The following is a 24,559-nucleotide window of genomic DNA, read 5'->3' on the forward strand; positions in this document are numbered from 1 at the left end:
TTTATACTCAGGACGTTACACTGGAGACTTGTACTGCGTTATGGCCTATGTCAGCCGCATATGGTAACGCGGGGAGGCTGTATGTCCGGCTCCGCCCAGAACTGTGCTCTCGCGTGAGCCTGACATCCCGGCGCGGCCCTGGGGATGGACCGGATGTGACGTTGGTGGTCGGGAGCGAGCTCGGTCTTTCCACACGTGGTGTTGCTGAGACGAGTCGGGAGCCATGAGGCGCCCCAGTAAGTGAGCGGCCCGTGTATATAAGGGGAGGGCAAGGCGCCCAGTGTGAGGGGAATAGTGCAGGGGCATCATCTCGGTGGGATACAGAAGGCTGCGCCCCCTACATGCTGTCTCTATTGATTGCACTACTGCGCCGTTTGATCTCTATGGGAATGATGGAAATGGCGCTCAGCCGTAGCACGCATGTGTGACCAGGGCTCCACTCACGGGGCTGTCCTACCTGTGATCTGCGGGGGGCGCAGTGGTTCCACCGCTTCATCATATGGGGAGGGGATAACTGGCTTGTGGGCAACACGATTTGTAGTTACATTCTATCCACAGGATAGGGGATACCTGATTGCTGGGGGTCTGACCACTGAGACCCCCTCTGATCCAGAGGACGGGGCCCCGGGGTAGGTTGGCTCTGCGGTGCACATGTAGAGAATGGACATATGTCCGACCTGCCATGTCATCACATCAGTGGAACGGGGCCCAATCCTGGGATCAGTGGGGGCCCAGTGGTTGGACGCCCACCAACCGGTTATTTGTTAACCTGTGGATAGAGGATAAGTTAAAAACTTGGCCCAACCCCTTTAAAAAATGTTTGTTTTATAAAAACTCAGACGACCCCCGTGAACTGCCTGACATAACAAATGAATATACCTCGCAGTTTTCTCCTCTGCTACTTGCTGAGCCTCTGATCGTCACTGCCGGCTGTGCACAGAATGTCACCGCTGCAGCCAGGAAGTTGAAGCGCTTGAAAAACGGGGAAAATGGGTGATAATCCATTTATTTGATGATTTAGGCTAATTTCACTCTTCCGTCTGACAGTGCCGGGAATCGTGCAGACTCCATTATATTTAATGGGGCCGACGGGCATTCCATCGTCATCCGACAATGCCGGATCCAGTGAAACTAACCTTAGGCCATTCACAGGGTTTGCCCAAGTTATACTGTATTTTTCACCCTAAAAGACGCACTTTTTCTCACCAAAGTGTGTGTGTGTGTGTGTGTGGGGGGAGAAATGCCAGTGCGAATAGTAATGAGCGCTCCCATTATGTTCTCATTAGTACAGGAGGACCGGAAAGCGGTAAATGCAGCGCTTCCCGGGCTCTGTACTCCCCGCTTCCTGGTCCTCAGCTTACACTGGGCGGCGCCGGGGTCTTATTACCATTGAGGGTCTGAGTGGGGCTCTGAGCTGAGGTCTGATGACAATTTCCTCCTTTTAAACCTAGGTGTGTCTTATAGGGCGAAAGATATATGGTATAACCCGGGGAGCCCCTTTAACAATAATCTGACATGATCACGCCTCTTAGCCATTAATATCTGATCGATGGGCTTCTGACACCGCCACCTGTTTCAGAGTAGCTCCAGTAGTTGACAGAGCTTAAAACTGCAGCATCGCTCCCAATCCCTTCAGTGGTGCAGTAATCGGCTCCGTCCACTGTACAATGGATGGCGCTGTGTAACTCTGGCAGTGGCGGAACTACTGCTTAAACAGCTGATTGGTGTAGGTGCCTGGTTTCAGACCCCCACTGATCTGAGATTGATGGTCTAACCTAAGGGTCTGGCCACACAGTCAGGTTTCCTCGCGCAGTTGCGGCGGCCAAAACCAGGAGTGAATTCCAAAAAGTCGTATCTGTCCATAATTTATCTCTCGTTCATCCACTCTTGATTTTGGCTTCCAAAACTGCTTGAGAAATCGTGAAATGAGGCTGTGCCCTCAGATAGGTCATCAATAATAGTAAAGGAACAGACAAACCCTTTAATCTGACAGCGATCTCGCCATTTTGCCGGTTGGTATTCGGACATGTGCCTGTGGTCAAGTGCCTCATCCTCTAGATCTGTGACACTGTCCTGTAAACATCTTCAAAGATTCAGAATTGTTTCTTTTTATTATTTTGGTTGCTGTGTATAAGTCAGGAATAAACTTTTCAATTTTTTTGTTCTGTTTTAGAGTTAAAGAGCGCGAGTAAGCGCATGTCATGCAGCAAACGGTTCAAAATCCAAAAAAAGGTAAGCGTATGTAAGTGTATAAAGGCTGAAATTTCATAGTGTTTTCTGATCTGGTGTTGTCTGGGAATATACCTTATGGCATTCCATGATAGTAAAATACAGAAAAACAAAACTGTGCCCTAAAAAAATAATAGCTACTGTTTGGCTGCCCCTATTTATAGCGGAAGCATCTGAATGGAGATGGGGCTGCAGTTTGATTCATTGTGCTTCTTTCGGGAGCTGTCATCACTGTATAGAGAAGTGTTCCTCATCAGATGTGTTGTATGTGAAATATAATATCTGCGTTTGTGTGTGTATGTATGAATATATATATATACACTGCTCCAAAAAATAAAGGGAACACTTAAACAACACAATGTAACTCCAAGTCAATCACACTTCTGTGAAATCAAACTGTCCACTTAGGAAGCAACACTGAGTGACAATCAATTTCACATGATGTTGTGCAAATGGGATAGACAACAGGTGGAAATTATAGGCAATTAGCAAGACACCCCCAATAAAGAAGTGGTTCTGCAGGTGGTGACCACAGATCACTTCTCAGTTCCTATGCTTCCTGGCTGATGTTTTGGTCACTTTTGAATGCTGGCGGTGCTTTCACTCTAGTGGTAGCATGAGACTGAGTCTACAACCCACACAAGTGGCTCAGGTAGTGCAGCTTATCCAGGATGGCACATCAATGCGAGCTGTGGCAGAAAGGTTTGCTGTGTCTGTCAGCGTAGTGTCCAGAGCATGGAGGCGCTACCAGGAGACAGGCCAGTACATCAGGAGACGTGGAGGAGGCCGTAGGAGGGCAACAACCCAGCAGCAGGACTGCTACCTCCGCCTTTGTGCAAGGAGGAACAGGAGGAGCACTGCCAGAACCCTGCAAAATGACCTCCAGCAGGCCACAAATGTGCATGTGTCTGCTCAAACGGTCAGAAACAGACTCTATGAGGGTCCGACGTCCACAGGTGGGGATTGTGCTTACAACACCGTGCAGGACGTTTGGCATTTGCCAGAGAACACCAAGATTGGCAAATTCGCCACTGGCGCCCTGTGCTCTTCACAGATGAAAGCAGGTCACACTGAGCACATGTGACAGACGTGACAGAGTCTGGAGACGCCGTGGAGAACGTTCTGCTGCCTGCAACATCCTCCAGCATGACCGGTTTGGCATTGGGTCAGTAATGGTGTGGGGTGGCATTTCTTTGGAGGACCGCACAGCCCTCCATGTGCTCGCCAGAGGTAGCCTGACTGCCATTAGGTACCGAGATGAGATCCTCAGACCCCTTGTGAGACCATATGTTGGTGCGGTTGGCCCTGGGTTCCTCCTAATGCAAGACAATGCTAGACCTCATGTGGCTGGAGTGTGTCAGCAGTTCCTGCAAGACGAAGGCATTGATGCTATGGACTGGCCCGCCCGTTCCCCAGACCTAAATCCAATTGAGCACATCTGGGACATCATGTCTCGCTCTATCCACCAATGTCACGTTGCACCACAGACTGTCCAGGAGTTGGCAGATGCTTTAGTCCAGGTCTGGGAGGAGATACGCACTGTTATGGGGGGGAGGGGATCTGTGGATACGCACTGTTATCGGGGGGAGGGGATCTGTGGATACGCACTGTTATCGGGGGGAGGGGATCTGTGGATACGCACTGTTATCGGGGGGGAGGCGATCTGTGGATGGCACATATATAGCATCTTATGCTATATATGTGTCATCCACAGATCCCTCCCCTCAATAAGTGTCCCTGTGTAAATAGTGAATGACCCCCAATACAGGGCCTGGGGGCCGGCAACTGATATTGGAATGGCAGCGGGGCCCGGTGCAGTCACTGTATTCTATTACACCGGACCCCGCTCACTGTAGTAATCATATCGAACGTGTAGGCATGGGCGCTTTGTTCAACTATAGCAATTCTTTGCAGCAGTAGAGAAATCCACTGTAGTACTCACTTGAAACTCCCGTAGCAGGCCGGCCGGGCGGCAGCGTAACGTCACTCACTATGTCACGCGCCTGCTACTCCCACTTTATGAATGGAGCAGGCGCGTGACGTTACGCTGCCGCCCGGCCGGCCTGCTACGGGAGTTTCAAGTGAGTACTACAGTGGATTTCTCTACTGCTGCAAAGAATTGCTATAGTTGAACAAAGCGCCCATGCCTACACGTTCGATATGATTACTACAGTGAGCGGGGTCCGGTGTAATAGAATACAGTGACTGCACCGGGCCCCGCTGCCATTCCAATATCAGTTGCCGGCCTAACAGTGACCTCCACAGCGGCTGCCCTTTTATTAGTGACCTCCACAGTACCATGTCTTAACAGTGATTTCCACAATAACCCGCCCTCTTAACAGTGACCTCCTACAGAGCTCTGTTCCCTTAAAATGTGACCTCTACAGCACCCCACCCCTTAACACTGACCTCCATAGCGGACCGTCCCCTTAACTGTGACCTCCACAATTCCCTGTCCCCTTAACAGAGACCTCCACAGCATCCCGCCCCCTTAAAAGTGACCTCCACAGCAGCCCGCCCCTTTTATTAGTGATTTCCACAGTATCCCATCTCCTTAACCACTTAAGGACCACAGGTTTATACCCCCCTAAAGACCAGGCCCTTTTTTACAAATCGGCACTACACTACTTTCACCGTTTATTGCTTGGTCATGCAACTTACCACCCAAATGAATTTTACCTCCTTTTCTTCTCACTAATAGAGCTTTCATTTGGTGGTATTTCATTGCTGCTGACATTTTTACTTTTTTTGTTATTAATCGAAATTTAACGATTTTTTTGCAAAAAAATGACATTTTTCACTTTCAGTTGTAAAATTTTGCAAAAAAAACGAGATCCATATAGAAATTTTGCTCTAAATTTATAGTTCTACATGTCTTTGATAAAAAAAAAATGTTTGGGTAAAAAAAAAATGGTTTGGGTAAAAGTTATAGCGTTTACAAACTATGGTACAAAAATGTGAATTTCCGCTTTTTGAAGCAGCTCTGACTTTCTGAGCACCTGTCATGTTTCCTGAGGTTCTACAATGGCCAGACAGTACAAACACCCCACAAATGACCCCATTTCGGAAAGTACACACCCTAAGGTATTCGCTGATGGGCATAGTGAGTTCATAGAACTTTTTATTTTTTGTCACAAGTTAGCGGAAAATGATGATTTTTTTTTTATTTTATTTTTTTTCCTACAAAGTCTCATATTCCACTAACTTGTGACAAAAAATAAAAACTTCTATGAACTCACTATGCCCATCACGAAATACCTTGGGGTCTCTTCTTTCCAAAATGGGGTCACTTGTGGGGTAGTTATACTGCCCTGGCATTCTAGGGGCCCAAATGTGTGGTAAGGAGTTTGAAATCAAATTCTGTAAAAAATGACCAGTGAAATCCGAAAGGTGCTCTTTGGAATATGGGCCCCTTTGCCCACCTAGGCTGCAAAAAAGTGTCACACATCTGGTATCTACGTACTCAGGAGAAGTTGAGGAATGTGTTTTGGGGTGTCATTTTACATATACCCATGCTGGGTGAGATAAATATCTTGGTCAAATGCCAACTTTGTATAAAAAAAATGGGAAAAGTTGTCTTTTGCCAAGATATTTCTCTCACCCAGCATGGGTATATGTAAAATGACACCCCAAAACACATTCCCCACCTTCTCCTGAGTACGGCAATACCAGATGTGTGACACTTTTTTGCAGCCTAGGTGGGCAAAGGGGCCCATATTCCAAAGAGCACCTTTCGGATTTCACAGGTCATTTTTTACAGAATTTGATTTCAAACTCCTTACCACACATTCGGGCCCCTAGAATGCCAGGGCAGTATAACTACCCCACAAGTGACCCCATTTTGGAAAGAAGAGACCCCAAGGTATTCCGTGAGGGGCATGGCAAGTTCCTAGAATTTTTTATTTTTTGTCACAAGTTAGTGGAAAATGAGACTTTGTATGAAAAAAAAAAAAAAAAAATCAGCATTTTCCACTAACTTGTGACAAAAAATAAAAACTTCCATGAACTCACTATGCCCATCAGCGAATACCTTGGGGTGTCTTCTTTCCAAAATGGGGTCACTTGTGGGGTAGTTATACTGCCCTGGCATTTTCCAGGGGCCCTAATGTGTGGTAAGTAGGTAAATGACCAGTAAAATCCTAAAGGTGCTCTTTGGAATATGGGCCCCTTTGCCCACCTAGGCTGCAAAAAAGTGTCACACATGTGGTATCTCTGTATTCAGGAGAAGTTGGGGAATGTGTTTTGGGGTGTCATTTTACATATACCCATGCTGGGTGAGAGAAATATCTTGGCAAAAGACAACTTTTACCATTTTTTTATACAAAGTTGGCATTTGACCAAGATATTTCTCTCACCCAGCATGGGTATATGTAAAATGACACCCCAAAACACATTCCCCAACTTCTCCTGAGTACGGCGATACCAGATGTGTGACACTTTATTGCAGCCTAGATGCGCAAAGGTGCCCAAATTCCTTTTAGGAGGGCATTTTTAGACATTTGGATACCAGACTTCTTCTCATGCTTTGGGGCCCCTAGAATGCCAGGGCAGTATAAATACCCCACATGTGACCCCATTTTGGAAAGAAGACACCCCAAGGTATTCAATGAGGGGCATGGCGAGTTCATAGAATTTTTTTTTTTTTGGCACAAGTTAGCGGAAATTGATATTTTTAATTTTTTTTCTCACAAAGTCTCCCGTTCCGCTAACTTGGGACAAAAATTTAAATCTTTCATGGACTCAATATGCCCCTCACGGAATACCTGGGGGTGTCTTCTTTCCGAAATGGGGTCACATGTGGGGTATTTATACTGCCCTGGCATTCTAGGGGCCCTAAAGCGTGAGAAGAAGTCTGGAATATAAATGTCTAAAAAATTTTACGCATTTGGTTTCCGTGAGGGGTATGGTGAGTTCATGTGAGATTTTATTTTTTGACACAAGTTAGTGGAATATGAGACTTTGTAAGAAAAAAATAATAATAATTCCGCTAACTTGGGCCAAAAAAATGTCTGGAGCCTTACAGAGGGGTGATCAATGACAGGGGGGGGGGTGATCAATGACAGGGGGGTGATCAGGGAGTCTATATGGGGTGATAACCACAGTCATTGATCACGCCCGTGTAAGGCTTCATTCAGACGTCCGTATGCGTTTTGCGGATCCGATCCATCTATCAGTGCATCCGTAAAAATCATGCGGACATCTGAATGGAGCTTTACAGGGGGGTAATCAATGACAGGGGGGTGATCAGGGAGTCTATATGGGGTGATAACCACAGTCATTGATCACGCCCGTGTAAGGCTTCATTCAGACGTCCGTATGCGTTTTGCGGATCCGATCCATCTATCAGTGCATCCGTAAAAATCATGCGGACATCTGAATGGAGCTTTACAGGGGGGTAATCAATGACAGGGGGGTGATCAGGGAGTCTATATGGGGTGATCACCACAGTCATTGATCATGCCCCTGTAAGGCTTCATTCAGACGTCCGGATGCGTTTTGCGGATCCGATCCATCTATCAGTGGATCCGTAAAAATCATGCGGACGTCTGAATGGAGCTTTACAGGGGGGTAATCAATGACAGGGGGGGTAATCAATGACAGGGGGGTGATCAGGGAGTCTATATGGGGTGATCACCACAGTCATTGATCACGCCCCTGTAAGGCTTCATTCAGACGTCCGGATGCGTTTTGCGGATCCCATCCATCTATCAGTGGATCCGTAAAAATCATGCGGACATCTGAATGGAGCTTTACAGGGGGGTGATCAATGACAGGGGTGTAATCAATGACAGGGGGGTGATCAGGGAGTCTATATGGGGTGATAACCACAGTCATTGATCACGCCCCTGTAAGGCTTCATTCAGACGTCCGGATGCGTTTTGCGGATCCGATCCATCTATCAGTGCATCCGTAAAAATCATGCGGACATCTGAATGGAGCTTTACAGGGGGGTGATCAGGGAGTCTATATGGGGTGATCACCACAGTCATTGATCATGCCCCTGTAAGGCTTCATTCAGACGTCCGGATGCGTTTTGCGGATCCGATCCATCTATCAGTGGATCCGTAAAAATCATGCGGACGTCTGAATGGAGCTTTACAGGGGGGTAATCAATGACAGGGGGGTAATCAATGACAGGGGGGTGATCAGGGAGTCTATATGGGGTGATCACCACAGTCATTGATCACGCCCCTGTAAGGCTTCATTCAGACGTCCGGATGCGTTTTGCGGATCCGATCCATCTATCAGTGGATCCGTAAAAATCATGCGGACGTCTGAATGGAGCTTTACAGGGGGGTGATCAATGACAGGGGGGTGATCAATGACAGGGGGGTGATCAGGGAGTCTATATGGGGTGATCAGGGGTGATCAGGGGCTAATAAGGGGTTAATAAGTGACCGGGGGGGGGGGGGGGGGGGGGGTGTAGTGTAGTGTAGTGGTGCTTGGTGCTACTTTACTGAGCTACCTGTGTCCTCTGGTGGTCGATCCAAACAAAGGGGACCACCAGAGGACCAGGTAGCAGGTATATTAGACGCTGTTATCAAAACAGCGTCTAATATACCTGTTAGGGGTTAAAAAAAACACATCTCCAGCCTGCCAGCGAACGATCGCCGCTGGCAGGCTGGAGATCAACTCTCTTACCTTCCGTTCCTGTGAGCGCGCGCGCCTGTGTGCGCGCGTTCACAGGAAATCTCGGCTCACGCGAGATGACGCCTATTGGCGTTAGCGTAGCCTGGGGGAGCCGCCGCAATGACGCCTTTCGGCGTTACAGTTGCGGGAAGTGGTTAACAGTGATTTCCACAACAACCCGTCCCCTTAACAGTGGCCTCTACAGCAATCTGCCCCTTAACACTGACCTCCATAGTGTACCGCCCCCTTAACTGTGACCTCCATAACAGCCTGCCCCTAGGATGGCCAGAGGTCCGGTTTTAGGCTGGACAGTCCGGCTTTCAGACTCCCTGTCCTCCGTCCGGTGCAGGGCCTGGGCGGACACGAGTGTTCTTTTGAACAGCTCACTCTCAGACAACAGCACTGCTGTCTGAGCATGAGCTTCAGGAAGAAAGTCGCCCTCCCTCCCGCTCTTGCAGCTGACAGAAGTTGATTTTTTCAATCCCCGTCGGCTGCGGAGTGGGAGGGTGTGTGGCTTAACCATATCAGGTGCGTGGCTTAGCGTGACCTAGGGGCGGGGTTTTAAGTCCGTCTTTTGGGGGTGGCCTGAATGCCCACCCTACCTGCCCCTGAACTGTGACCTCCACAGCACTCTGCTCCCTTAACAGTGTCATCCACAGCGTCCTGCCCCTTTAAAGCTGACCTACAGCAGCGAAGAAAAATGGATGGGTTGTTATGGAAACCTGGTGTAAAACTGTGTGTATGTGGAGCCTAAGGGCCTGCGAGCGTCTATTGGCTGATGAGGGACATGTGACCGTATGCATGGCAGTTGGGATATGAAGTGAAAGACCTGCAGGCTTCTGTTGGCTAATGTAGGTCATGTGATGTGCCACATTTGCATTTTTTGGGAATATCTCAGGAATGATATGTCCTAGAGAGCTGAGACCTGGTCTACAACCTTCCCGTACACCTGATGTGATACGTGTGTGCTAAATGTTGTGATTGTAAATGCGACGGTGCGGATTCCTTTAACGGACATACACATACACTCAGCTTTATATATATATATATATATATATATATATATATATATATATATATACAGTACAGGCCAAAAGTTTGGACACACTTTCTCATTCAAAGAGTTTTCTTTATTTTCATGACTATGAAGGCATCAAAACTATGAATTAACACATGTGGAATTATATACATAACAAACAAGTGTAAAACAACTGAAAATATGTCATATTCTAGGTTCTTCAAAGTAGCCACCTTTTGCTTTGATTACTGCTTTGCACACTCTTGGCATTCTCTTGATGAGCTTCAAGAGGTAGTCCCCTGAAATGGTCTTCCAACAGTCTTGAAGGAGTTCCCAGAGATGCTTAGCACTTGTTGGCCCTTTTGCCTTCACTCTGCGGTCCAGCTCACCCCAAACCATCTTGATTGGGTTCAGGTCCGGTGACTGTGTAGGCCAGGTCATCTGGCGCAGCACCCAATCACTCTCCTTCATGGTCAAATAGCCCTTACTTTCAAAGTTTTCCCAATTTTTCGGCTGACTTCATTTCTTAAATTAATGATGGCCACTCGTCTTTTCTTTACTTAACTGCTTTTTTCTTGCCATAATACAAATTCTAACAGTCTATTCAGTAGGACTATAAGCTGTGTATCCACCTGACTTCTCCTCAACGCAACTGATGGTCCCAACCCCATTTATAAGGCAAGAAATCCCACTTATTAAACCTGACAGGGCACACCTGTGAAGTGAAAACCATTTCAGGGGACTACCTCTTGAAGCTCATCAAGAGAATGCCAAGAGTGTGCAAAGCAGTAATCAAAGCAAAAGGTGGCTACTTTGAAGAATATGACATATTTTCAGTTGTTTCACACTTGTTTGTTATGTATATAATTCCACATGTGTTAATTCATAGTTTTGATGCCTTCAGTGTGAATCTACAATTTTCATAGTCATGAAAATAAAGAAAACTCTTTGAGGTGTGTCCAAACTTTTGGTCTGTACTGTATATATCTCTATTAGTGTATACCATGTATGTAAAATAGTGTATATCATGTATGTGAAATGTAGTGTGTGTAATAACGTATGTGTGTGTTATGTTCCATGAAAACTCAAAAACGCAACCATCCATTTGAACAAAACTTGGTATACACATCCCTTGCTGCCTGGAAAGAAATCTTGTGGGGGTCTCGGCTCTCTAGGACGTACCGTTCCTTAGATATTCCCAAAAAATGACCTGCATTAGCGAATACAAGCCTACCAACCTTAAACTGCCATACACACGGTCACATGTCCCTTATCAGCCAATAGAAGCTTGCAGGTCCTACTCCAGGTTTCCATAACAACTGATCACAAGTTTTAGCAGTTTGCAGGTTCTGAAATATTCAGTCATATGACGTATGACAGCATAACTATACTGCTACATGCATGGGGGGGCAGGGGCCACTATTAAACAGACGGGCGCTGTGGGGTTCACTGTTAAAGGGGCTGGCACCGTGGGGTTCACTGTTAAAGGGGCGGCCATTGTGAATGTCGCTGTAAAAGGAGCGGTCACCGTTAAAGGGGCGGCCATTGTGAAAGTCACTGTTATTTAATATAAAATTGCAATAAATAAATACCCGGGCAATGCCGGGCCATCAGCTAGTATAGTGTATATTGTGTGTGAGAAATATATAGGGAGTATATAGGAATTTTATACATGCTTACTGTATAGCGACCAATAATGTAAATCAGATTTTTCACAGCAGTAACACTGAAAAGGGTGCTCCAGGATTTATATACTGATAATTAATCCTCAGGATAGGTGATCAATATATCGGCGGGGGTCCGACTCCCGGCACCTCCACCTCCAGCTGTTTGAGGCTGAAGCTCTCCTGTTAGTGACGCGGCCTCCTCACAGCTTGCCAAGCGCAAAGTTGTATATCACAGAATAGGGGATAACTATTAGATCGGTGGGGGTCCCAGTGGTAGGACCCCCACAATCTAATAATTATCCTCTATCCTGTGGATAACCAGAATACCCAAATGCTCGAGTATCTGCGTCAGTCTCATAGAGATGAATGGAGCTGCCACGCACATGTACAACTGGCCGCTCTGCTCATTTCAGAGAAGCTGCCAGGGATACAGGGCCTCCATTCTCGTGATCATCCGGGGTCCAATCAGTCTAATAGTTGGCCCCATCCTGTAGATAGGGGATAATTTGAAATAACCGGAATACCCCTTTAAGCTGAGGCCGTGTGACTGATGAGTGCACACCTCACTCTATTCAAACCATAGGACTGCCAGATATAGCTGAGTGCTGCACTTGCCTATCTCTGGCAATCTCATAGACTTTAAATGGAATGGGGGTGCAGATGCTTGGTCATTGCTCCTGTCAAATAGGGGACTCTTTACCCCTGTTTTTGTGAACGGGTGGAATCCAAGCGACCAAACTACCATCAGTATAATAGTTGTCTCCTCTCCGGTGGAACACCTTTACAAAAAGTGAAGTACGGTAGTTGTCCATAGCAACAATCAGATTACACCCATGACGGTGTCTGTACATATTATATGAATGTCGGACGAACACATGAAGTTTTGCAGGACTGGCCAACCATCACAAGTTTCTGCTGGACTGGTGTTCTTGTGTAAGGATTGTTTTGGGGGTTACTGGTGACAGACACTTTCATGGACATTCCATATGTTAACTATGAGAACTTTCTTTTATAAGGTGAGAGAACATAAACGGAAAGTCAAAAAGGAGTCGAAGAAAGGTGTTGGAACTAGAAAGCCAAAGAGAGATCTCCGCATTCCGAATGATGCCCCATTCAAGGAGGATATCTTGCGGGAGGCAGAGCAAAGAAAACAATTGGTTAGTTTTTTTATTCTTCTTGGTCTGGTGAAAGAAGGTTTGTTGCAAAAATGTCTTCGACTGAAAATCTGTTTGGTTCATCTGAGCGGGGTTGCTTCCGCAGCAGGCACCGGATTTCTGATGGATGGTACAGTCATAGAAGATCTGCCGCTCGTTAACTGTACCTCATTGTGACAGTTTTGACTTTACGTCCCGTGCATCACCAAATAACCTGCACCCCTTTTGTTTAAGAGAGAAGAGTTGAGGAAACAACAGAAACTTGAAAGACAGAAGGAAGTTGCAAAAAGAAGAGATTTGAATAAAACACTGGAAGACAAGAAAGAGAAACCTGTCAAGAAAAAAGCTGAGGTAACTGGGTGCAATCTGCTTTTAGCACAGTTGTTTTTTTTATTTACCCGGGTCTTACTGTATTTTTAAGATGAAAAAGAATGTCCGGATTCCGATACTGATGACCGATCCTCAGGATAAGTTATCAATATTAGATTGACGGAGGGGTTCGTCTCACCCCTGCCGATCAGCTGTTTGAAGGGATTGTAGCACTCCTGTGAGGCTGAATGGAAACAGGTGTGATTACAGCTCCTCTTCCAATTTACTTGAAAGGGAAGGAGCGCAGTTGTTACACTCCCGTCCAATTCAAGTGAATGTGACGGGAGAATGAATTACACCTGCTTACTGTCGGCATTGCCGATGGCAGACTAGTAGACAGGGAAGAGACCGGAACACTGCGCTCTCTTCAAACAGCTGATCGGCGGGGGTGCCGGAAGTCGGACCTTTACCGTTCTGATATTGATGACCTATCCTGAGAATAGATGACCAATATCAGAAGCCTGACAACCCCTTTTAACATGATTTATTTTTCTCCAAGGAGAAGAAGAAGAAGGTGGTTGTGGCAAAACCAAAGAAACCATCCATTAAGAACTTGACCAAATCTCTCTGCAGAGAAGTGAACAAGGTATGAATAATGAGTTACAATTGAAATAACCTATCTTTGGGTGTAAAATGAGCCAGCTGCTTACCTTACCCACTCAATTGTCAAGGGGCAAATCACATAGGATCCATAAAGGATCGTGATTTTGGCTGCCATGTCCCTTGCTGTAAAGAGGCTCCCCTTGTACCCTGGAAGCATTGTATCTAGCAGAAAATACAGTCGCTTCCCGAAGCACTATATGGCAGCACACACAGGATGCATGCCGGGACATAATCTCCGAGCAGACCTTGCTGACTCAATGGATTACAGTGGCATAAAAGCGGATGAGATTTTTAACACGTCTCATGCGCATATAGCAGACAAAAATCAGTTTGGTGGCGGACATGCAGTACGGTATTTAAATTCACAGCATGTTAATTCCTTCTGTGGATTTTCACCCCTTTCAGTGTAGCAGGGAGAATCCACAGTAAAATATGCTACAAAATTAGCATTTTTTTTTAAGTGGTTTAGCTGGTTGTTTTGGATGCTGTAAGACCCCGCAAGACCATGATACAGGTTGTAAGTCATGATCAGTACAATATGCACTTTGTGCAAAAGAAAAAATGATGGCATCTGACCCCAATCCAAAGAATGTGGGTGGCATCTCACTCTGCTTCCTTATCTTCTCTTGACTTTAATAGGCAGTTACTGTGCATAGTCATTCTGTGGCTAGATCAGCTACCACAGGTTTGACCTCCATGAGTAGTCTGTCTTGTGTAGCATATATCGGTTATACACCATAAGACTAGGTTCACACGCTTATAGTGGAGGTTCCGACAGGTACCTCCATCAAAAAGTGGAGACATGCAGTATCTTTTACTGCAGAATGCTGGTATACATGCTGGAGACCCAACAAACCCCATTATAGTGAATGAGATCAGTCAGGTGTATGCCGGCATTCTATTCCTATACTGGAATTTGAACCCTTATCTGAACCTAGCATTTTGCTTGGAAACCAGTGACTCTCATGAATTCAGCCAGACAAGGTAAATGGTGTACACACATAGCATTAACCTATATTTTCTGTAGGTGATCGAGGCAGCTGATGTCATCTTAGAAGTGTTGGATGCAAGAGATCCTCTGGGCAGCCGATGTGTGCAAGCAGAGCAAGCCGTGCTCCAGTCTCCGAACAAAAAACTCCTGCTTGTGCTCAACAAAATTGGTAAATTTTATACATTAGATGTTTGTGACCTCATGTGGTAGACCAGTGCTATTGGAGAAATGAGGACAATTCTTGAAGTCCTATCTCATGGTGAGGACTTTCAGATCCAACTCTGATCTCATCTGTCTGGCCAGCACAGAACAGCCACACACACACACTGATAGCAGAGTTGCTACCTGCCATTCGTTCAATGCCATTTTAATTAAAATATTGGTCTTGTTCTAGATCTAGTGCCCAGAGAAATTGTTGAAAAGTGGCTGCAATTTTTAAGCAATCAACTTCCAACTATTGCCTTCAAGTGTTCAACACAAGTGCAAGAAAAAAGTCTGGTAAGTATGTCCTGGAGCTGACTTGTACACATATGTTTATGTATAGGCCATCCAATAAGTATTGGAGATTTACTGGTAGCACCAACAAGCTTCATGGGTTCATAAGGTCTGAAAAATCACAAACGCTAACAAATCATCTGTTTCGGTACCTTAAAGGGGTTCTCAGCTTTGTGAAATCCCTACTTGTTAGAAGGGTCCCTAGAAAACAAGCTGATCAAAAAGTCCCCCAGCAATCAGCTGTAATTTTTGAGGAAACCTTGCAGTAAGTGTTAATTTGATGATCTGTCCTCCTGGATACATCATCAGCATCTGATTGGTGGGGGTCTGACACCCGGGGACCCCGCCGATCAGCTGTTTGAGGTGCCGCGGCCTTCTCGCTGTTTATCGCTGGTCCAGTGACGTCACGACCATTATCAACTGGCCTGGGCGGGACTAAGCTCCATTCAAGTGAACAGAGCCGTGTGTCGGACCCCCGCCAATCAGATGCTGATGATCTTTCCAGAGGATAATCCGTTTAAACAAACTGCAGAACCCCTTTAAACATACACAGTGTCCAGTGGGTTGCTTGAGTAATGCCAGACAGGGCAGGTCCTCCAGAGGGAGTAACTGTTGGTAGCTGGCCAAGAGATGGGGACCCCTCTCAACACATAATCATGTATAAAATGAGTGTAAAAAAAACTAGAATTTTTCAGGAGTCAGTCTACTAATGGAACTATTCAAAAATATGAACGGGTAGATATTTTTAAAGGGGTTATCCCATCACCCGACAATAGCATGCGTTAGGTCATACGCAGAGTATGTGCTGTGTGATGAGCTGTTGTTCTGACTCTTTGATGAGCACAAGATCCAACTCTGAAATTAGCACTTTTTTTTTTCCATATAACCTGAAATAGTTTTTAAACTTTTAAAGATTTGATATCTATTTCCTTATTTATTTATTTTTTGCATGCCTGGAAAGAAAGAGAATCCTGAATGTATTCAGGGGACTACAGGAACGGTGTGCCACAGAGCAGTTTCCCTACTGAAGGTCCTTCACAGTTTGTGTCCCCCTCAAAGTGAGCCTATTAAAGTTGGCTTAATCGGTAAGAATGCATGGTGTCCTGTCCTTGGAACTGAATCTTGTACTGGGGAAGTGTGAAAGGCTGGTGGGGTTACATCGAGCTGCAATGTTAGATTTACATTTATTCATCTCATTTACTTACATATTCAGCAGTGCTTTACAGACGTGGTCATCACTTGCTGTCTTTAGGCTCCATTCACATGTCTGTTATTTCTTTCCTGATCTGTTCCGTTTTTTGCGGAACAGATCTGGACCCATTCATTTTCAATGGGTCCTGAAAAAAAATCAGACATTGAGCTGTCCGTTTTTGTTTCAGGACCCATTGAAAATGAATGGGTCCAGATCTGTTCCGCAAAAAACGGAACAGATCAGGAAAGAAACAACGGACGTGTGAATGGACCCTTATAACGAGGAAGGAAACCGAATTCCAGGTGGAAACCCACACAAACACGGCAGCACATACAAACTCCATACAGATACTGACCCAGCACTGCAAGGCACTAGCGCTGACCACTGAGCCACCATGCTGGTGGCAGGACTTCAGCATATACCACGTGGCCTCTGTAGACTTCAATATGCAATTTGAACATGCGGTGACTCTATACACTGAGCAATTTATATGTTCCGCAAAATGACCTGCAGCCAGCCTGTGCACAAGTAATTGTATATGCATTACCAGTATTCCTGATGTTACATATGTTTATATGCATAATTTAAAAAGAAATGGCTTGCATTAGAAAAACGAACAAAACCGTATACACGCCCTCTAATCGCCGCAGCAGTGAGGTGCCGCTCTTACACACGTGGCTGCAGCAGTCTCATCACCAGGACGATCTCTCTCCTGGTCCAGTGGGGACTGTTTGGAGCAGTGTCGCTGGAATGGAGGGGCATTTAGCAAATTTTTTTTTTTTGGCCAGTTGTTTGTAAATTGTGGCACATTGACACCTGAATAGGTGGAGATATGAGGACAAATCCTAACAGTCTGATGTTTCTGATGACCGTCAGATCCAACTCTGATCTCTATCTTATTAATGTAGATTTGACATGGATTTATGTCATTTATCCAAATCGGCATTCAGTTTTTTTTTTATTTTTTATTTAGGGTTTGCAAATGCAGGGAAGAGCAGTCTAATCAACACATTGAAGCAATATAAAGCCTGCAATGTGGGGACATCAAAAGGAACAACGAGGTAAGATTAGTCTAGGGGAGAGTTCTCCAACCAGTAGCTCAGCAGCTGCTGTGAAACCAGAGCTTCTGGCATGCTGGGGGTTGTAGTTTCACAGTAACTTTGAGCCACAGGTTGGAGACCACTGGGTTATGGTAGATGCATTCATACATGATGTGTAACTGGAGCTGACATTCCCATGGAGCGTCCGATCAATCCAACTCTGAATCTTTTATTTATTTTATTTATTTTCCTGCGTTTTCTTACTTGAACGCTGATGTTACACACTGGTTCATTCCTCCCTCAGGATAATGCAAGAGGTGAAAATTGACAACCGAATCAGGATAATTGACAGTCCCAGCCTCGTCGTGTCTCCTGAGAACTCGCCTGTGATTCTCTGCGTGAGAAGCGCTTTTCAGAATGACGACGTTGATCACGTGGGCAACCTCACTAAGATTTTAAAACATTGTGATAAAAAGCAGGTATGCAGTCAGCCTGGGCTGGTAAAGGTTTATCCAGTACAGGAATTATATATGAATTTTGGTGAATATAATCCTGGTACTGTTACATCTGAGTGTTTTACCAGATATAGATGGAGATATGAGGAGAACTCCTAACAGTCTGATGTTTCTGATGACTGTCAGATCCAACTCTGATCTCCTCCTTCCTGTAGGATGTGCTTAGAATTATCTGGTATTAGGGATGAGCGAATCAACTTTGCGAGAAGTTGATTCGCATAAAACTTTGTTCCAGTATTAAAATGTATTGGCTCAGCTGAGCTGAAGTCATTGCTTTGCGAAGTCTCGCGAGACTTCAGGTAATAACTTCATAAATTAATTTGTACTGTAAAAAAAAAAAAAACATTTCCCGAACTCCGGTTCGGTTCCAAGTGGTACCTGGTATGTTGGCTTAACCTGCTGATTTCAGTGGGACCAGCCAACCATCTATTGTGTATGGGGTGTCCCAACTCTCCCCCACAAGGTGTTTTAGGTAAAAGGGTCAGGTATATTGGATTTCAAAATGCCCGATATTTTATTCTCAAGGGAGAGACTGCCCGATGTCTGACAGTGGCCTATTCCCCTCAGCCTGTTGACAACATATACTCACTCAGTAAAGCGTGCATATGTATGGGGGAGAGGTAGCTCTCTTTACGCTGGCAGCTGACTAAAGTATTTGGCCAACCTAGAGTTTTCCCAAAGTTCACCTGAATCTCGGACAGCATTAAGTCTAGGGCGACATTGGTCGCAGCCAGGATTACTGAGTAGCAGTGATCCCATAACAATGAAAGGGATTGCCGCAGCGGTTGCAAGAAATCCAACACGGCTGGATTTCTCGCGACTGCCGCGGTGATCCCATTCATTTCTATGGGATTACCCTACTCTGCAATCCTGACTGCAAAAGGTGTCGAACGACCAGTGTAGCCCTAGCCTTAAGGTGCAGCCATGCATGTCAGATATGCTGCCGATTTTCCACAGCTGGGAAGGAGAGGAGTGGAGGTGATGGCAAGTGTACTGTGTTCCTGTATATTTCCTGTCAGTAGTGATGAGCGGCATAGGCAATATTCGAATTCGCGAATATTCGAAAATCGGCAATGTAGCATATTCGCGATTAGAATTTTCAACACTATTTGCGAATACGAATATATAGCACTATATTCTACATATTCGCGAATTCTCGAAGTGGTAATATTCGCGATTCAAATATTCGCGCTCAACACTAGCTGTCAGTGCTGATCGCTGGCAGCAGCAGTCCTCTTATCTTTCCAGCACTTAACTAAGGACCCTAGGAAGTAAGGGGAGTGCTGCTGCCAGTGATCAGTGCTGGCAACAGGGAAAATATGCAGGGAAACTTGTAAAATCTGGTTTTTTTTACCACCATTCTAAAGGTACATTACAAATGTAGGGAGGCAGGCTGAGATGCCTGTCTCTGCACCTTACTGTTTTAGATTCAGAAGTTGGAATTTCCTTAGTAACGCTCAGAGGATTTCTAAGGGAACACTTTACATGCAGTATTCTATTAAAAGTTTAAAGGGATTTTCCAGGAGTTTAATGTTCATGTACTAGCCTCAGGATAGGTGGGGTTCTGACACCTGGCTCCCCTGCCGACCAGCTGTTTGAAGAGGCTGCTGCCTCCTGGCAATTTTCTAAGCACTGCGCCATACATTGTATAGCAGCTGTGTTTTTGTATTGCATCCCAGGCCTATTCACTTAAATGGGACTAAGCTGCAAATAGGCCAAGTGACGGATGAACATGAGGAAGAGGCCACGTAACTCAATGGAGTGCTGTGGCCTCCTCAAACAGCTGATCAGCAAATTCACATTTACACAATCAGTATCTCACTGCAGCAAGACAAGGTTATTATGGTACATCCAATGTGAACATATTACATTTAAGAAGACTATTCTGATATAATATTGCACACGTTTAACTTTTTTGCCCATCACCAATAACTGAGTCATATTTGATTTCATGATTATTCGTTTCCCTATATATTGAGACATTGCAGAATTTTTTACATGTAATATTTTTCTCTTGCGCTTTTGCAGGTTATGTTGCGGTACAATATTGCAGACTACAGAAGCCCCCTAGAATTCTTAGATTTATTTGCTCATAAAAGAGGACTTTTGAAAAAAAAAGGTTTGGCCGACCTGGAGGCAGCTGCGAAAATCTTCTTGGGGGATTGGATCGGGTAAGCCCAAAATACATTCTTAGGGCTCATGCACATGAACGTATTTTCTTTCCGTGTCCGTTACGTTTTTTTGCGAACCGTATGTTGAACCATTCATTTCAATGGGTCCGCAAAAAAAATTGAAGGTACTCCGTGTGCATTCTGTTTCCATATGTCCATATTTTCATTTCGCAAAAAAGATAGAACATGATTTATTATTGTCCGCATTACAGACAAGGATAGTACTGTTCTATCAGGGGCCAGCTGTTCCGTAAAATACCGTGGATCGCAAAATACATATGGTCGTGTGCGTGAGCCCTTACTCATCAAGAGCGAATACTTCACAATTGTTCATTGTATGTTTTGCTAAAACACTTGTGTATTCCTAGATCCAAACTTCCTTACTACACTCGGCCGCCTACATCATTTAAATCTCACATCGATTGCAAGCAGACATCTGCCATGATGGAAGCTGTTAACCGTAAACTTCTCAATGGTGAAAATAAAAGAAATATTAGAGGTATATATTTTGTTAATCCAAATGTTGTAAAACAAAACCAAGTTACACATGATGGAAGGATGGTTCTGACCCAATGCCCAGTTGCCGAGCGTACTGATGAGCCGTTTTTTCTGTTTTGCATAGGTGTTAAAAACCCAGGGCTTTCCAGCAGTATCGGTTTTCATTTTTCCGAAATGTCCAATGGTATAGTTGACGAAAATGAAGTCAAAGAGCAGGACCAAGAACCCACTGACGTGGAGAGTGAAGAGGATGAAATGGAAGAGGATGAGGCCATTGGTGAAGAGGATGAGGCTATCGGTGAAGTTGATGAGGCAAGTTTAAGGGGGGGGAGATATAGATGTATGTTAGAAAATTTGCATGGATTGCTCTATATGTACATCCATGTACTATTTTTGTATTTCACAAAATGTTCGTCCGCCAATTTTGGTTTTGTTGCGGATAGTGGTAGGGCCTAGGGAGCACTATAAGAATTTGAGGTCACCTTATGAAAGCTGGAGGGAGAAAGGGTCATTATAATCTGGAGGGGATCTATGGGGTAACAAACAGCATCCAGTTTTAAGGTTTTTTATTGTTGCATACAGTGAATTTGCAGATGGTGTTAAACTTGAATAAAAAACACACATTCCATATGAAATTTTAATACATATCTTATTGTGATTTACAGAACGAGACCCCAGAGGCAGTAGAAGAGCCCGGTATGTACTCCTTCTCTTCAGATATGGCACTGTTTTTCCTGACTTTATAATCCTGTAAATTGTTGTTTTTGTGATTTATGCCAAGTTGCATGGTGACTGCCCACTGGCAGGCAGTGCAGGTGACAAGTGAACAGTATAAAAGCAGACAAAAAAAACTATGCCACTTGTTTTTTCATTATATATAGAAGAAAAAAACATGGATGTTTATGAAATCACTGCTAGGAGGAAGCCTCCACCTAGTATACTGAGAAAAAGCTGGTTACGGCACTGGCAGTAAACAAACAGTCCTTGTCCTGCACTATGCAAGGTGGACCACCAGAGCTAGAAATGGTCCACTCATACATGGTAGATGAGGGGAGGGGAGCTTATGTCACATAGACAACCCCTTTAACTGGTGAACGAACAGAACACTTACCCGGTGCCCTCCTTTTCAGCTGCAGATCCATTAATTCCTGGACTCCTATCATCCAAGATGGCTGCACTGCTTCTCAAACTGCCTACTGTGCTTTTACTAGTCCAAGACACTGCTGCTCCCACTTCAAAGATCAGGGCTGGACAAAGCAGGAAGCGTCTTGGACTATTAGTGTACATCAGGTAGTCTGAGAAGTGGTGCAGCCATCTTGGATGACAGAAAAGGAGCCAGAGAGGCATCAGGTATGTGTTCTGTTCATTCTCCAGCTACTGTGACCCTTTTTCTTTTTTTCCTCTCTCGAATCGGAGTGTTGCTTTAATTTTTACGCTTGAATTGTTAAAACGGATTGAGGTCTCCTGTCTGAGGGTAATGTAGGGTAGAAGGAAACATGGTGTTCTTGGACATGTAGCTCCATTTGTGATTCAGTATTTTCATGTAATAGAGAGCTGAAAGGGATTGTCTGGTTTCAGAAGGAAACTGGACAATACAGGGGATCCATCTGCTATAAAGAAGTGATCTATACTTACATGGCAGATCCCACTTTGGTTCTTCCGGCCAGGACTGCTGCAGCCAATCACTGTCTGCTTTGGTGGCTGTAGTGGTCGTGTGTGGTCGGTGTGACATCACTGCTGCAGCTGGGTGAGCGGATCCCAGCTGGGAAACTGGAACGGTAACTAGGTAACGATCACTTCTTGATTGGCAGATCCCCTGTGTTTTTTGATTTCCTCCTGAAACTGGACTGTGAAGCAGCACAATGCAGACGCACCCCCCCCCCCCCCCCCCCCCCACACCTCCTACCTAGCACAGTCGGCAGTTTTGAATCGTCTCTTTAAAATAAGATTTCCTCTGCCGACAAACTTACAGCTTTCCAGTAGACAGTGTGCAGTCATACAGGAACAGTGGACACGGCGCTGCCACGTGTAAGCCTTCACAGCACTGGTGTGAGAAGAAGTTGAGTTGATTCTCTAGTCTGATGTTTTTTGGCTATGAGAAGAATACGGCTTGTGTTGTCTGTTCCCTTCTATATCGTGTGTAGTGGCACCAAGAATCTCTTATTTAGACTTTTTTTTTTTACTTTTCAGCACCAAGAAAGAAATCCATAAAGGCGGTCAGCTTTGATAAACCCGCTGCAGTAGAGGATGATTATGACTTCAACGCCGATTTTAACTGAAACAGCAAAAGGATTCTGGTCGTGTGCGAGTGGTTATAAAGCGGAAACTCCTATTAGACGTTTGAGTCTGTTGGAAGACAACAGTGGTCACTGTATATAGAATGACATTCTGTAATGTGGATTCTGTGAATCTCTGCTCATTGATGTGTATGCAAAGCCTGCGATTACTCCATGTAATAAATATTCAGTGTATCCAAGATGTGTGTTTAATTTATTAAAATGATTCTATTGGGGGGGGGGGCGGAGCCTAGCGGCGCATGGAGTAAGGCGCACATCGCATCAGCTCCGGCAAGCATCCTGTATTTTTCACCTTCCGCGGTGGCGATTCGTGCTGTAACTACTCAGAGGCAGGGGACATACTCTACAAGCGATCCGGCTCAGAGATCATGCCGGTGAAAAGAGGCAAAACACTGAGCCGACAGGAGAAGGAGAGCCGCTCCCAAGATGGCGCCGATGAAGAGGACTGGCCGGACTTGCGGTCGGCGGTGAGTCAGGGAGCTGCAGCGCGGCTGGAGCGCTTTGCTCACAAAACACAACATTCCCCTAGGCATGACTGGGGTGCAAGAGATGGCACCCTGACTCCATCAGATGAGGGCATAGGGGAGCAGGAAGGCCCCTGTGCTGATGAACAGCAGCCCCTCGGCCAGAAAGAGGGGGAGGCGGGCAATAGCCTATACAGCACTGAAGAAGGCCTGCCAGAGATCACTACTCCTGAGCCCAACTTAAAGGATGTGATGGCAGCTATTGCTAACTGTAACGTTACCCTCAAATCCATGAATATAAATATTGGAAGCCTAAAGGCTGATATCTCCATTATTCGCCATGATCTACATAAGGTGGCTGAACGCACCTCGGAGGTAGAGAGGAGGGTCTCGGACCTGGAAGATGGGACTGCTACCCTACAGAAAGAGAGCCGTACCGTGTCTAAAGACATAGTGGCACTTTATGCCAAAACCGATGATCTTGAAAACCGCTCTCGCCGCAATAATATTCGGCTGGTGGGAATACCAGAGAAGTCAGAAGGCCCAGATCCTACTGAATTCATTGAAAAGTGGTTTGCGGATAAATTCCGTGAGAGGACTTTCTGCACTCTATGCGGTTGAACGGGCACATTGGGTCCCCACCAGACCCCTACCACCAGGGCGTCCACCACGCCCAATACTCGCTAAAATCCTGCACTATCGCGACAGAGACACTATACTGAGGGCCGCAAGGTCCCACCCTGATTTGAAAATCAATGGGGTACAGGTGTCACTGTTCCCGGACTATTCGTCAGATGTACAGAAGAAAAGGGCTCGATTTGTAGATATTAAAAGGAGGCTGAGGGACTTGCAAGTCCAGTATTCCATGATGTTCCCGGCCAGGCTCAGAGTGGTGGCGTTTGGATCCGCTGTGTTCTTTGAAGATTCAGATGCTGCGGTCAAGTGGCTAGATCAAAATGAGCGTCTCCTTAGGATCCCATCGACTGACACCTGAGACAGCTGGATATGTTTGATCTTGGATGGAGTTTTTGGTGTCCCCTGGACTATCCATTCACCGCTGTTGACATTTCTCTTCTGTCTTTAGCCGGTTGCTGGAGACAATTCGTGGGCAGAGCGTACGCCCTTGGACGCTCCCCACTTTCTCACTGTGCCTGAGAGCGGTATTGTGTTGGATGATGTGCTGCTCCAGGCGCTGTTGGGCCAGGTTCTCACTATTGGTCCCAGGT

At 45.5% G+C, this 24,559-nt stretch overlaps 1 protein-coding gene and 3 non-coding genes across 4 annotated transcripts; all 4 read left to right on the forward strand.

Moving 5' to 3' along the window:
* The first annotated feature begins 134 nt into the window (after positions 1 to 134).
* GNL3 (G protein nucleolar 3) lies at positions 135 to 23,042 on the forward strand. The gene is made up of 15 exons (XM_040407906.1): positions 135 to 236; positions 2,174 to 2,232; positions 12,561 to 12,701; positions 12,933 to 13,049; positions 13,567 to 13,653; positions 14,698 to 14,830; positions 15,056 to 15,159; positions 16,118 to 16,241; positions 17,322 to 17,409; positions 17,693 to 17,867; positions 19,932 to 20,074; positions 20,443 to 20,573; positions 20,697 to 20,884; positions 21,238 to 21,268; positions 22,763 to 23,042. The coding sequence occupies exons 1-15, from the start codon at positions 224 to 226 to the stop codon at positions 22,849 to 22,851; spliced, it is 1,623 nt and encodes a 540-aa protein (XP_040263840.1). The 5' UTR covers positions 135 to 223; the 3' UTR covers positions 22,852 to 23,042.
* On the forward strand, positions 14,885 to 14,959 carry LOC120979936. The gene has a single exon (XR_005774436.1). It is a non-coding gene; the product is annotated as a small nucleolar RNA SNORD19 (small nucleolar RNA).
* On the forward strand, positions 17,176 to 17,249 carry LOC120979935. The gene has a single exon (XR_005774435.1). It is a non-coding gene; the product is annotated as a small nucleolar RNA SNORD19 (small nucleolar RNA).
* On the forward strand, positions 17,981 to 18,054 carry LOC120979934. Its single transcript, XR_005774434.1, has one exon. It is a non-coding gene; the product is annotated as a small nucleolar RNA SNORD19 (small nucleolar RNA).
* Positions 23,043 to 24,559: the final 1,517 nt, after the last annotated feature.

Source organism: Bufo bufo, chromosome 9 (assembly GCF_905171765.1).
Source record: "Bufo bufo chromosome 9, aBufBuf1.1, whole genome shotgun sequence".
NCBI lineage: Eukaryota > Metazoa > Chordata > Amphibia > Anura > Bufonidae > Bufo > Bufo bufo.